The sequence below is a fragment of the Gopherus flavomarginatus genome, chromosome 14 (genome assembly GCF_025201925.1).
Source record: "Gopherus flavomarginatus isolate rGopFla2 chromosome 14, rGopFla2.mat.asm, whole genome shotgun sequence".
In the NCBI taxonomy this organism is placed as follows: domain Eukaryota; kingdom Metazoa; phylum Chordata; order Testudines; family Testudinidae; genus Gopherus; species Gopherus flavomarginatus.
This window is the reverse complement of record NC_066630.1, coordinates 41120185-41135035: the sequence shown is the minus strand read 5'-3', so window position 1 is coordinate 41135035 and position 14851 is coordinate 41120185. Positions and strand designations below refer to the sequence as shown.

Below are 14851 nucleotides of genomic sequence, written 5' to 3'. Positions count from 1 at the left end.
GTGCCTGGGAAGCCCTTCTATCGAGATGAGCCTCTATCAGTGGACTCATTGTAAGGAGAGCGAGTGCTTGGGTGGTGGTGCTATAGATGAATTTAGGCTTCTGTGGTGGTAGGTGTCCAAATCAAGAGACGCAGTCCGTATCCTGAGCAGCTTGGCTGGCAGTTACAGCACATCTGCGGAATGGTCCATGCGTGGGTATTGGTGAATATCGGGGCTTGGCAGGGGTTTCCAAGAATCCTCTGGAGGAGGAGAAGGGAAGGGGCTTGGCCTTTATAGATGGCGAGGCTCTTCCAAGAGAAGGTGGAGTGGAAGACACTCCCTCTTCCTTCCCCTGGGGTGCTGCCTACCCTAGATCAGTCCTAGTAGGTTATGTCATAAGTTCTCAAGCGGGAGCAGCTGCCATCATTCACATTGCCTGCTGCACGTCAGGTCTAGTTGACCATGTGTCTAATCAGACAGGAGGTGGAATCTGAATCAATGCCATGGTGGCTGCAGCTCCTCATAAAGAGAAGCCCAAAAATTCATCCCAAAACTAACCATGGTTTAAATAAGAAACCCTTCACTTGTAAGTCTCTTCCGGCCTTTCCTCTCTTGGGAAGGGTAGGAAAGTGACAGTGTCCCACACTAGAAACTTGCCTTCTCATTACGTAGATATGGAATCAGCTCAGCAAACAAGCAACCGTGTGTCCTTCTGGGATTGTTCTTGTTGGCCTAATAAGTTTGCTACTGATACTTGCAGCAGCGCTACTGTTTCGATCCCTACTTCAAAGAGCTTGTCAGCTAGCTGGGAGGGAAATTTCCCAAGTAAAACTGAAAAATGCCTGCAAAGCTGCAGTAGCCTGCAATGACGAGGATGGCTCGTGGTGTGTGGGAAGGGATATTCCAGACTCCGTGTGACTGAGGCCATGTCTCTCTGGTTTCAGATGTTCCGGCATACAGACAGCCTCTTTCCCATTTTGCTACGGACATTGTCGGATGAGTCAGACGAGGTGAGTATTACATCTTGTATACAAACCCCCTCGGCTGTGCTTGCCAGCTGTCATGCTCTCACCTTAGCTTTGGGCTCGCCCAGACCAGTGCACCAGTTTGCTGTATCAGCTCTTCTCTAGGTATGTCTGCACTACGGGATTATTCCAATTTTACATAAACCGGTTTTTTAAAACAGATTATATAAAGTCAAGTGCACGCAGCCACACTAAGCACATTAATTCAGCGGTGTGCATCCATGTAGCGAGGCTAGCATCGATTTCCAGAGTGTTGCATTGTGGGTAGCTATCCCATAGCTATCCCATAGTTCCCGCAGTCTCCCCCGCCCATTGGAATTCTGGGTTGAGATCACAATGCATAATAGAGCAAAAACAGTGTCGTGGGTGATTTTGGGTAAATGTTGTCACTCAATCCTTCCTCCGTGAAAGCAACAGCAGACAATCATTTCGCGCCCTTTTTCTCTGGATTGCACTGGCAGATGCCATAGCATGGTAACCATGGAGCCCGTTTAGCCTTTTGTCACTGTAACAGTATGTGTACTGGATGTTGCTGACAGAGGCGGTACTGCAGTGCTACACAGCAGCATTCATTTGCCTTTGCAAGATAGCAGAGACAGTTACCAGCCCTATTGCACCGTCTGCTGCTTTGGAAATTGGCGATGACGGTTACCAGTCATATTGTACCGTCTGCTGCTATCATGGGTGCTCCTGGCTGACCTCACTGAGGTTGGCTGGGGGCGCATGGACAAAAATGGGAATGACTTCCCAGGTCATTCCCTTCTTTGTTTTGTCTAAAAATAGTCAGCCCTGCCTAGAATTTGGGGCAAGTCTACTAGAGTACCAGAGAGCACAGCCGCTCCGGGTCAGAGCCCCAGATATGCCACAGAAATGATGAGCTGCATGCCTTTCCAGGGGGTGCCCCTGCAACAACCCCACCCATTGCTTCCCTCCTCCCACACCCCTCCTGGACTACTGTGGCAGTTATCCCCCCATTTGTGTGATGAAGTAAGAACGTAGGAATAAGAAACACTGACTTTTTAGTGAGATAAAATGAGAGGGAGGCAGCCTCCAGCTGCTATGATAGTCCAGGCAGGACATCTCCATTACTCATTAAAGGGTGGGGGGGAGAGGCGCACAGCCTCCCACTGCTATGATGAGGACGTTTACCAGCCCTATTGCACCATCTGCCAGGACTGAATCGCCAGGACAAAGCTTTAAGAAGGGAATAACCGGGAGTCATTCCCATTTTTGCCCAGGCGCCCCTGGCTGACCTCACCGAGGCCGGCCAGGAGCACTAACAGGATGATGACGAGGACGGCTATCAGTCATTTTGTACTGTACCGTCTGCCACCGGGGAGGGAAGGGGAGAGGATGCTACTGTTTAGCGCTGCAGCACCCTGTCTACCAGCAGCATCCAGTAGACGTACGGTGACATTGAAAAGAGGCGAGAAACGATTTTTTTCTCTTTTCTTTGGGGGGGGGGTGTAAATTGACGAGATATACCCTGAACCACCCCGGACAATGTGTTTGACCCTTCAGGCATTGGGAGCTCAGCCAAGAATGCAAATGCTTTTCGGAGACTGCAGGAACTGTGGGATAGCTGGAGTCCTCAGTCCTCCCTCCCTCCATGAGCGTCCATTTGATTCTTTGGCTTTCCATTACGCTTGTCATGCAGCACTGTGTTGAGTCCCTGCTGTGACCTCTGTCTATCATAGCCTGGAGATTTTTTCAAATGCTTTGGCATTTCGTCTTCTGGAACGGAGCTCTGATAGAACAGATTTGTCTCCCCATATGGCGATCAGATCCAGTACCTCCCGTACAGTCCATGCTGGAGCTCTTTTTGGATTTGGGACTGCATGGCCGCCCGTGCTGATCAGAGCTCCACACTGGGCAAGCAGGAAATGAAATTCAAAAGTTTGCGGGGCTTTTCCTGTCTACCTGGCCAGTGCATCCGAGTTCAGATTGCTTTCCAGAGTTGTCACAGTGGTGCACTGCGGGATACCGCCCGGAGGCCAATCCCGTCGAATTGCGGCCATGCTAACCCTAATCCGACATGGCAATATCGATTTCAGTGCTAGTCCCCTCGTCGGGGAGAAGTACAGAAATCGGTTTTAAGATCCTTTTATATCGATATAAAGGGCTTCGTTCTGTGGACGGGTGTAGGGTTAAATCGGTTTAACGCTGCTAAATTTGGTATAAACGCACAGTGTAGATCAGGCCTCTGGCTCTGCAGGATTGTATAGCCCTTGTGGCTGCAGAGAGTTCCCTGCACGTGACCCAATCCAGTGTGTCTCACTGAGTCTCCTGACAAACCCATCTCTAGCTGTAATTTCACCAACTCCCACAGTCAAGCCTGAGATGACCCCCGTGACTCTAGAGTGTGAACTTCCCTACTCCCCTCGGTGGGCTGCTGAGCCTAAAGACTGGTGATAATCTGTTACTGACTGGCCGTGGGGGGTGAGTGCCCCTGCTGTCTCCCACACTGACCTGTGGCAGGGGGCAGAGCGGAACCAAGTCACCCAGCACAAGGCCAACCTAGATGGAGGGGCCTCTACCTGGTTCTTAGTTGGTTACTTGCTTGACTCTGTGGTTTCCGCACTGCCCAGCAAAGGGTTACAAAAGGATAACTCGTATGCAGGAACTAGCCCACTGCTATATCCTAGCGGAGAGCAGGCCCCTGCAGCTTTTCGAGGTCAACCCTCTACTCGCCCATGGCTGGCCTGACCTGGCTGCCTTGCAGTCCCTTCTCTCCACCAGGATGTTGCAGCTCGATGGCTGATGTGTGATGTGCTGTGGTTAACACGCCTTTCGTGGCAGTGCGGGTATAGGCTACTGTGGCAGCCAGTATTTTATCAGTCAGACTCAGTGTTACATTTAGCTGCTTTCAATATCCTTTCGCTCAGAAATCAGACGCTACCTCATTACTTGTGCCTGAGGGAGATCATGAGAGTGGGGCGACTGGGCCTGGCTTGTGTGCTGCGGCAGTGTGAGGCAGGCTTAGCAGCCAACGTTGGGGTTGTGTTGGCCTGTGTGCTGAGACTTTGACTAGCAACATGAGGCAGGAGCAGAGCTGAGGAGGGCCTTGCCCTGCCTGGTCGTGTGAATGGCAGGTGTCTTGACTTACCATGGTGTTGCTTAATGGCTGAGGCTCTAGGTTTAGAGCCATGTAACACAGACACCTAACCCAATATACCAGGGTAACCTGCTACTGCCAAGAGAATACAGCAGCTGGCAGTACTGCCTGCAGTGGTAAGAACTGGGGCCTAGGTGTTGGACTCCTGGCTTCTATTTCTGACTCTGAAGCTGACCCCCTGGGACATTGGGAAAGATGCTTCGCTTCGCTTCACTTCACTGACCTCTTGCCTGTGAAATTGGAATATTTACCTCAAGGCAGGGGAGGGCTTGGATTTTAACCTGGGTGAGTGATGCACTTTTGACCTCTTTAGATGAATGTTTTGTTCTTGTCTGCCGGCGATTCTTCTTGAGCTGCTCCTGCTGCAGAGTTGATGACTCTGCACCTTGTAACGGGAGTGTGTGAGGTCTCTTCTGCCTGGCATTTTGCTGGGTCTCTCTGCTGATTGTGGGGGAAAGACAGGATTAGCCTCTCACCTGTCAGCAAGAGTGTCTCTGCCATGAGCAAAGTAGGTGTCAGTATTCCGAAAAGAACATGCATGCTCCAGTCTTTGCTCCCTGCCTTGGGCCCAGCAATTTGGCCCTGCCCTTCAAAACCTTCCATCCTTAGAGATTTTTAAGGCCCAGCTTGACAAAGCCCTGGCTGGGATGATTTAGTTGGGGTTGGTCTGCTCTGAGTAGAGGATTGGACTAGATACCTCCTGAGGTCCCTTCCAACCCTGATAGTCTATGATTCTTTTGTCACTTCCTGGTGCCTGGCTTGGCATTCTGGAGGCACTTTGCTTCCTGTCTAACAAGATGCTCCCATTCCTGAGTGCTCCTTGGCTGTTCCTTGTCTAGTCTCCATTTCCTCTTCCTTCTCTTTTCTCTGCCTCACCCTTCCCTGGTCCATTCTCACAGGCCCTAACATTCACCTCTTTCCCTTCACTACTTCGTCAAGCACTTTCTGCATTAGACACTAACGGATCTGGTAGTTCCATCAGAGGCAGATAGCATTTCTAACTTCTGATGCTAATGTTAGCCGTGTTAGAAGCCAGAAGTGCAACCAGTGTTAAATGCCTAATGCACATGGCCCTGCTAGTGGTCTTTGGTAGACTCATAGTCCAGACTTTATCAGAGGTCTAAAAATCATGAAATACCAGCTTTGGACTGCATGACTAGGAAGGCAAAGTTGCCCGGTCTGGAATAAATCCTTGGTTAAGGGCATTGTTGAGAGATGGGGAAGATAAGTAATATCAAGGGAATGACTTGTACACCTCTACCTCAGTATAACGCGATCCGATATAACACGGTAAAGCAGTGCTACAGGGGGGCAGGGCTGTGCACTCCGGTGGATCAAAGCAAGTTCGATATAACACGATTTCACCTATAATGCGGTAAGATTTTTTTTGGCTCCCAAGGACAGCATTATATCGAGGTGGAGGTGTACTTGCAGATCCAAGCGACTGCATAGCTGCATTTCATACCGGGCTGCTTCTGAGGCAAGCATTTCCAAAGCATCCCATCTGCATGTGCAATGCTCTAAAAAGCCCACAACTTGCAGATAGACTCTGGCTTGGCAGGAAATGGCAATGAGTCATGTTTCTGCATTGCTTATTTTTAAATATTAAAAAGACACATACTTGTAAGGACCCTGGTGATGCATTTCCTCCATGTGACATAACTGGGAACGGCTCAAAAGTAATTTGAAGATGATTTATTTAATCCAGCCTATTTATGTAAATAGATTTTTACTTAGGAAACCCATAGAAGATTCAGTCCATTAAATAACACTGCTCAGCTGGCTTCTAACCTGCTTTGTTCACTTCCTGCTGCCGTGGAAACGGGAATGCCTGAATTAGCCTTTTTGAAGGGGTGGGGAGAGGGAGGAGATTGCTAATGTGACTGTGCAGTAAGGGAGTAGGATTCAGTTTCTGACACTGCCATAAGTGGCGCTATAGAGCCTCAGGGTAGCTTTGTCTTTAGGTCAGAGGTTCTCAAACTTCATTGCACCACAATCCCCTTCTGACAACAAAAATTACTGCATGACCCCAGGAGGGGGGACTGAAGCCTGAGCCTGCCCAGCCTCCCTTGCCCCAGGCCGTAGGGCCGAAACCCAAGGGCATCAGCCCTAGGCAGGGCACCTGTAACCTTAGCCCCACTGCCCAGGTCTGAAGCCCTTGGGCTTTGGCTTTGGCCATGGGCCCAGCAAGTCTAAGCCAGCCCTGGCGACCCCATTAAAATGGAGTCTTGACCCACAGTTTGAGAACCGCTGCTCTAGATTTACTCCCTGTTCTAGACCGTTTCACAGCAGCCATTTGTGAGCTATGACTTGTCTGTAGGGTCTGCGTGAATCTGGAGCAGATGCACAGAACCTTACCAGGGTTTCTAAGTATGCTCGCATCGCGAGATTCGCTTTCACCTCTCCAGTATGTTCTAAGGCCACGAGGGCAGGAATCTGGCACCTTGTGTTTAGAAGGCTGCACACGCCATGTGGTGCAACATCAAATGCACAGTCCAGCCTTGTACCGGCTAGAAGCTTGAGCATTCTTCCTGTGGCCCCACACTTCCCTGGGGGAGGTGGCCCGTTGGCCTGCAGTGTGACACAATGGAGTGCAGTGTTCCCCGCCCAGGGGTACTTGTCCCCTCAAAGAGGAAGCAGCAGTGCTAGCCACTCATCCTCCAGGTGGTTAGAAATTGTCCTGCTAGCACACCCTCCAGCTGATTTGGAGTGATCGTCCTACGCTGAAGGGATGTCTGGCTTCTGAGGATCAGCACGTTCAAGGTGTCCACACAGTATTTAATGCCTTGCTGCTGCAGCCCAGTCCTCCTGAGCTGCTCCTAAATCACTCCCTGCATGTTCCCAACTGAGCTGTCCTAGAGGAAGGAAAGAAATGCACTCGATGAGACAGTGAGGTAGGAGTTGATCGTGTTACATGCTGTTCACCCCCCACAAGTTCGACTTGCAAACCGGATTTGCCAGACCAGGTGTTCCCCACAGGACAGCGCCCAGTACCTGAGGATACCCCGTAGCTTGCTGTGAATCATCGTTGTCTCTCATCTCTTCGTTCCCTCTCCCCACCCTGACCCAGCTCTCAGAATCCTGCTGAAAACAGTCAGTAGAGCAGAGCCAGCCCGGTGATATTTAGAGACAGCGCAGCCCAGAGTCAGTGGCACTGTGACACAGAAGAACAACTTGGAATGAATTTGGAGCAGGGGATTCCCTTTCTGGAACTCCAGAGCAGCAGATACAGTAGCAAGCTGGGCAAACCACTGATCTAAAACCTTGCACGGTTTTATCATTGTAGGTATCACTAGTTCAGCACAAACACTCAATGTTTTTCCTTGCAGTTCTGCTCCTGTTCAGGCTGAGGGATTTTTTAACATGGATCAAATTTGATCCAATGTTTTCTCTAAATGAGCTAAAATCTTGTGTAGTAAAACCCAGCTTTTATGGAACTCAAGACTAAAGCCTCTATTGCCATAAGACTTAGTTAATTTCCACTGGAAATATAATTTTAAACATGCCCATTTCCTTGCAGCATTACAGTGCAAACATTGCAGCATTATGCTAGGGCATGAAAACCTGACAGTGAAACTCTGTAAGTAGTGAAACAGGCGAGTTTCATTGTCAAGCTGAGGAACACTACAAAAAGCAAATGGTTTAAAGCAAAGGAGAATGTATGTTTGATCTTTATAATGCTTCAGTTTAAATATACTGTTGACTTCCTTAATTGTCTTGGAAACCTGTTCTTCAAAAATGATTAAAGCTTTCGAACTCCCATTGTAACACCATTTCCTAATTTACCCGAACAAGTAGCTTCATGCCTGACGCTGCATATGCTCTATCTTTTCACTTAAAAATTTTGCAAAGACAGCGAGGACTCCGGTGGCACCTTAAAGACTAACAGATTTATTTGGGCATAAGCTTTCGTGGGCCAAAAAAAACCCACTTCTTCAGCTGGAAAACCTCACAGGGGTTAAAGTTACATTCTTCTTCGAGTGCTTGCTCATGTTCATTCCATGTTCACTGTCATCGGAAATATTTACCCTAGTGGTATCTGTGGGGCTGGCTCTGGAATCCCATGCACATGGGATGGGAGGGATAGCTCAGTGGTTTGAGCATTGGCCTGCTAAACCCATGGTACTGAGTTCAATCCTTGAGGGGGCCATTTGGGCACTAGGGTAAAAATCCTGTCTGGGGATTGGTCCTGCTTTGAGCAGGGTGTGGGACTAGATGATCTCCAGAGGTCCCTTCCAGCCCTGATATTCTAAATAAATAAATAGGTATATCTGCATTAATTTATTTAAACTTATCTCCTAGAACTGGAAGGGTCATTGAGTCCAGCCCCCTGCCTTCACTAGCAGGACCAAGTACTGATTTTGCCCCAGATCCCTAAGTGGCCCCCTATTATTCTATGTGCCAGTATATTGGGCCCTGCTGGCCCTGTGCCCTCTCAGTTCCTCCTTTCTGCCAGTGATAGTGGTTGGAATGTACCTTGCTTTTGTGAGTCCCATAGTAGTTCATGTTGCCTGGACTCTGAGGGACAGCTGGCTGAAAGCCCTGTTGGTGGAGGCTGCCCTGGTCCCCATGTTGGAACTCTGCTGCTCCGACTCGGCACTGAGCCCTTTGGCATCTGTGTGAACTGCTCCACCGATACTGGGACCTTCCTGGTGCCGCTCCCCTTCTCCTGTGCCTAAGAGAAGGCAAAAGAAGTCGCGGTCTGACGGAGGTCATTCCATGGCACCACGCATGGCTACCTGGGATCCCCGCAGGAGCCGAGACCTGTGCAGGGCCACTCGTCTTCCCTGGAGCCGCATCTGGCAGTGGTCAGTTCGCCTAGGGTACCGAGATCGAATTGGGAGCCACCACCAACTCCCGGGAGTGGTTGGGACCCACAACATTTCCTGGCCCCTTCAACACTGGAGGACTTTCAGGCTGCAAGAGACTTGATGTCCCTCCCTGTGCCACCCACGTCTCGATACCCAGGCCCATCCTCAGCAGACTCCTCAAAGGTGGTTCTCTAAAGAGAAACCTGCGGTGAGACCGCTAGCTGCACCTCTGACATGGCACTGATCCTCAGCCCAGCACTCCCCATCACCATGTTATCGCTCACAGTCTCTGCCCTGCAAGCACCGTGAAGTACGCCTCTGGTACCGAGACACCAGTCACCAACCTCGCAGTGCCGCTCCCCAGCCAGCCACAGCTATCAGCACGCGACCGCTTCTGCTTCAACCTGGTCTCCTAGGGAGGAGTCCTCCTTGGGGTCTGAGAGTGAGCCCTCCCCGCTGCCGAGGCATCGCCGGCACTGGTCTTACGGGCTGAAGCCTGCGGCAGGCCCGACGTCTGGTCTCTAGCCACCCACTCAATGGCCACATCATCAATGGGTGTATTGGACTTCTTGGGGGTGCCCTCCCAATGCTGGGCTCATATTCTCTCCAGGCACCCATGACAATTAACTCTGAGCCCGCCTCCGGGGATACTGCTTGTGAGTCACCAAACATGGAATCGACATAAGAAAAAACGGTTACCTGCCTCTTGTAACTGCTGTTCTTCGAGATGTTACCCTTATCCATTCCTGACCCACTCCCCTTCCCTGCTGTCGGAGTTGATGGCAAGAAGGAACTGAGAGGACACAGGGCCAGCGCTGCCCAAGATACTGGTGCATGAGTGCAGGGCTCTAACGGGCACCAGAGCCAGGCCTACGGATACCACTGGAGGGAAGATTTCTGATGACTGTGCACACAGCACGCACACACCTGACATGGAATGGACCTGAGCAGCACATCTTGAAGAACAACAGCTGCATGAGGTAGGTAACCATTTTTTCCTGGCTCAAGAGTCTAAATACTCTCCCCTTTCCTCCCCCACCCCCCAAGAAAAATCTTAAATGATCTGTTCAGGTGAACGTGGCAAACTTAAAGTTCAGGGATAGTCTGAAAAACAAATCTGTGAAAATGGCATTGCTGAGTTTCTTGTTTCCTTCAATGACTCTAGATCAAATTTGTTCACTTTACAAGTAAATATATTTTTTCTTCCCGCATAACTAAAAGCATTGCACCGTCACTGTGGGGTGGGAGTCTGGCTGGGATATGTTTTCTGCCTAGTGCATCATCACTAGAAACAAAGGCTCTGAAATCTGGAACTTGAATGAGTTAGTATGTTTGAGATGCGAGTCTGGATAGAATCAGATGTCACACTGACTTCCCCAAGGCCACAGAACAAGAATTTTGATTCCCACCCAGTCTCAGATGCTCACCCTTCCAACAGAGAATATTTCCTACTTCTACTTCGTTTTACTGCTATTAGAAGCAAAGAGACTTCAAAAGATGTAGCCTGATTTAGGGTGTAGTGGTGGTATTAATTTGTATAATATTGGGATTTAATATATTTGTATTTGATTTTAATAATAATAATAAATTATTATTAATATTAATTAGTATGGGTCTTAGGCTTGCCAATCTGTTTGATCAGAAGATAAAAGCTCTTGTCCTGAATCAGTCTCCACAGAATTTACGAAGGACCCCCGGGGGGTATGACAGGAAGCTGACACTGAGACAGATAGAGCCTTAAAGACTTTTTATTAAAATTAATAATAGTAAGTAAATGGTAAAATACCCAGAGTTACAAAGTTACAGTTGCATTACTGCTGTTCAAAAGATACACATGATGATATAGTATTATATGCAACAAAGCTTTGGTTAACATACTCGCACCCTTCCTCAATAACCTGGTGGTAAGAGACACAGGACCAGCCTTGCAGTTCAGGTTTCTCAATTCTTGAGTGAGGGATGCAGTGCTTAGAAAATGCTAAGAGCTATCAGAGCTGACTAGGGTTTACTTGACTAACTTAACTCACAATGTAATAAACTAAGAATAAAGCTTAGGGAAACCAAGCTTAGTCTATTCATTTGAAACTTGAAGTTTAAGAAGAACAAGTACAGCCTACTAATAGTAGCAGTCGTCATAGATAGCTAGAATAGATAGAGTGGAGGAAGTAAGTGAGAATGGAGGTGGAGTAAAATGAAATATGGAGATACTCTATTGAGGTGGGTCACCTCTTTTATAGGGCAAATGCTGGAAATCCTTCCTCTTATGCCCAAATTTCCTTCCTCACCCACAGATGTTAGGGTGCACTTACCCCATAGGCTAGTATGTATGTGTGTGTTGGTGACAGGTATGTACGCACATCAGTCTCTGGTGGTGTACTTGTTAAGTCTATGGGTACAGCACTGAAACCCCCCCATGCCATTCTTCACTGTCTGTTGGTCTAGATAAAAGGTCATGGACACAATCCTGGGTACTCGTCTATTTAGGCAACAAGATATAGGTCAACTTTGCTTTCTGAGTAAAAGGTCTTAATCTAGATATGCTAACTTTGCCTTAGCTTAACATACAGGGTATGGCCTGTAGGTCTCTTGCATTACAGCCAAACTTACTTTAATATAAATCTATAAACCTATTACAATAAACTAATATATATCTCTCTCTGCAAGCAAGCAGGTTTGTCCTATTGCCTACAAAGGAAGCTGCGTAACATACGGTTAAAATGACTTTGTGAAGACTGCACTTCTTGTTCAGATTTTCTCCTTGGCTATTCAGAGCTATAGCCAATCCTTGTGTGAACAAAGTCACATTTTTACACCAATCGCCACAGATTCCCCAGCCATAAAATAGGGATGGTGCCCACCTCCTCCCTCAGCTGCTTTGAGGGCTAGTGCTTCGATCACTTGGAACATGAGAATTACTTGGTGCTAAATGGTTCTTTTAAAATTCATCAGCCTAAGGCAAGCCAACTGAGTGGGCATCAGAACTGAGGAGGGATCACAAAGTGAATGATCCCAGTGTGGCATGAGGACAAACTGGCTCCAGTTCTCTTCCAGTGAAGAGCAAGGAGAAGATACAGGTATCTCAGGCAGTTCCTACCTTTTGGGTCAATGATGCCTGCTATTAACTGAAGTGCCAAGTCAGTAGATGGATTGTTAGTCAGTCATTCTGAATGGCTCCTTCAGAAATCCCCTCCAATGTGGGCATGAGTTTCCAAAGAATATCCATCCTTTCTCATGAAGCAACCAACCGTTCAAAAGGAGAGAGGGCTTTGGAGGCTCCAGGGAGAGAACAGAGTTGTTTTTGACAAGTCAGTTGGTAGTCAGTTATTTGCGTGGGTGGTGTGGTTGATTTAACATTACCACAGATTTCCAATATTCACATCTGGGGAGGAAAAAATAAACCTGAGGACTTGCCATATAACTTTCAGCCAGCTGTGAAAAGGGTGATGGCTTTGTATTAAATATATTGTGCCACTTGTGCTGTTAATGTTAAACCTGAGGGGAGGGGAATCCCTGATGAGTGATGGAGAATTCTGCATTTTGCTTAAGTTTGTGACATCGTATCCCCTGCCCACTCACCCTAACCCTGACCCCGCTCCCCTATGCTGCTAAGCTGCCCACCACCAGCCACTCTCCTTGCATGCGTCTCTGCAGCCCTGCAGCGGTAGAAACCTTGGTGCATTGCCTGGTCTCTCTAAAGCCCAGAGAACTTCTCCCAGTGCAGCACGGATTGCAAGCACAATGACGCTAAACAAAAACTTTCGCCAAAGTGAATGTCTCTTTGTTCAGTTTGCTTTTTAGTTTTGCTCTGTTGGTTTTAGGCCCATTGTGCTGCAGCTCTAAGCTTTCAACTTGCCATGGCCAAAATATGGGACCCCATGTGAAGCAAAGAGCATAAAATAAAGGGCGCACCAAAAGGAGAGTACAGGGAACTTAGCATGACCTGAGATTCACTTCCTTACTCCTTTGTTCTAGCCTCCGGCCTCAGATTCAGCTTTATTGCTTACAGAGCACCCAAAGTGCACTAGGTGCTTCACAAGCACGTCTGCCAAACAGAATGCCTGCCCCAAGGCACTTAATCTGGGGGTGGATTGGCAGGGGAGTCCATGGGCCGCAGTAGCAAGTGACTGATCAGTGAATCTAGCATGTGGGGCTTGTTAATTTCTCATTTGTATAGACAGCCTGTATGTAAATGCCTGGCTTTTTAAGTGTGATAACACCTTGTCTGCTGGAGAAGGAAATCGACGCAAGTTCTGCGGGAGTGAGATGGCACAGCTGTTACAGGTCTCATCTGCTCTTGGCTCTGGTCAGCTCTGTACAGCAGCTTCGTCCAGGCCTGGGGCTGAATGCTGACAGCTTGGCATTCTAAACTGAACGTTGTGGTGTTTACCAGCAAGGCGAGGAAGGGACGTGTGTGTGTGTGAGACTGACTGTTGTTGTAATTGTATTTGGTGACAAAACTTCCCTGGGAGTATTGAGCTCATTAGGGACTGATTTTGGGGGGATATTTGCTTTCAAGGAGGCAGGGAGGCCAGCTTTGCTGTTTTTAAGGGCAGCTGGAGGTGTTGGTGAATGCAAAGAAATTCATTCAATCAGATGTAAGTTGGATCCTGGAAGATGTTTGCAATCCAATTTGACACGCCTGCAAGTAGCACTTCCGTATGGGATTCCTGATGGAGGTGGGTGTGGGGATGCCCTTTCCCAAGACCCCCCACTCGCTGAGACTGAAGGGCAAAGCAAGGCCCTGCCAGGAAAACTGTGCATGAGCCTCTAGCGATACAGAGGAGTGGCCCAGGTGGAAGACGTGACCAGGAAGCTGCCAGCTGTGCCAGTAGGGCTGCAGTTATTTGACCAAAGCAGCCAGGCACCCTTCCCCCACCCCGCCCAGAAGCCGGGTATATGCTCTCGGTTTGAACTTTTGGGGATGTTACTTCGGCCTGTGACATGGGAGATTTCAGCAGGTGCTGATCATGGCATGTCTTAAAATGAGCTGCTGCAGCCTGCGGGGGTTGCAAATAGTGCCCTTCGGTGTCACTTACCTAGTCATGGTGTCCTTGTGTTTTGGAGACAAGGCAGGGTCTGCTGGTTAAAGCATGGCATTCGGACTCCGGCATCCCTCGTTCTGTTCCTTTGCCACTGGCTTGGTGCTTTGAGGCACAGAAAGATGAGGCAGTTTCTCCACATGCACATTGAGGATGTGACTTGCCTATAACAAATGTGAATTCACTGGCTTGTCTAAGCAGCCCTGAGACCCCAGGCTGGGCAGAGCAGAAGGGTCAAGTACTGTCAGTAGCTGGTGCTCCAGCCTTCCAGCTTCTTGCTGTCCCACCCCAGACCCATCTTTGTGCTGCTGGTTTTTATAGTGCCTGCTGCCTAGCCCAGCACACGATTTCACTGGCCGTCCTACGATGGAAGCAGCCTTTGCTCAGTCCCAGTTGTCCTGTGCTCTGTGGCAGGCTCCCTCTTATGATGGTCACATGCTGCCCCTGTATCAGGAGGAGGGATCTGGGAGAAAGGCAGGTGTTTGCAGATGGGAAGTCGAAGTGGCTTTTAGCAGATCTTGCGCTCTTGTCCCTCTGCTCCCAAGAGGTTACTCATGCTGATTGACATGCTGCTGATTCATGTGACGCTGCAGGCATCATGCATCCTGCTGTGTCTGCTGCACAGCAGTGCAGGGTGGGCAAGGTCTGACCCCTCCAGGCCACCCTACAGTTCAGATCTCTGTACTGGTGTAGAACCGAGACATCAATGGGCCCCTAGTGCTGGTGGTTGCAGTGCATTCATACCCAGCCTCTGTGGTGCTCTGTGCACCATCTGGCATCAGATGGGGTGTGAAACTTTCTGTGCACTAATTACACACGTTTCCAAAAATCTGCCTCAAATGATCTGGGCACCCATCCTGAGAGATGACAGGTCTGTCAGTG

The 14851-nt window shown here is 48.9% G+C and overlaps 1 protein-coding gene across 4 annotated transcripts in view; it reads left to right on the top strand.

The window, feature by feature from the left end:
• Nucleotides 1–14851, top strand: part of VAC14 (VAC14 component of PIKFYVE complex) — a 206250-nt gene that overhangs the window by 51843 nt on the left and 139556 nt on the right. For all 4 annotated transcript variants that reach the window (XR_007769263.1, XR_007769264.1, XM_050922365.1 and 1 more), the window contains one exon: nt 924–989. Coding sequence is in view for 2 of the 4 variants with exons in the window: in XM_050922365.1 (XP_050778322.1) it covers nt 924–989 (66 nt within the window). In the remaining 2 variants the exon portion in view is untranslated. The remainder of the gene's footprint in view (nt 1–923; nt 990–14851) is intronic.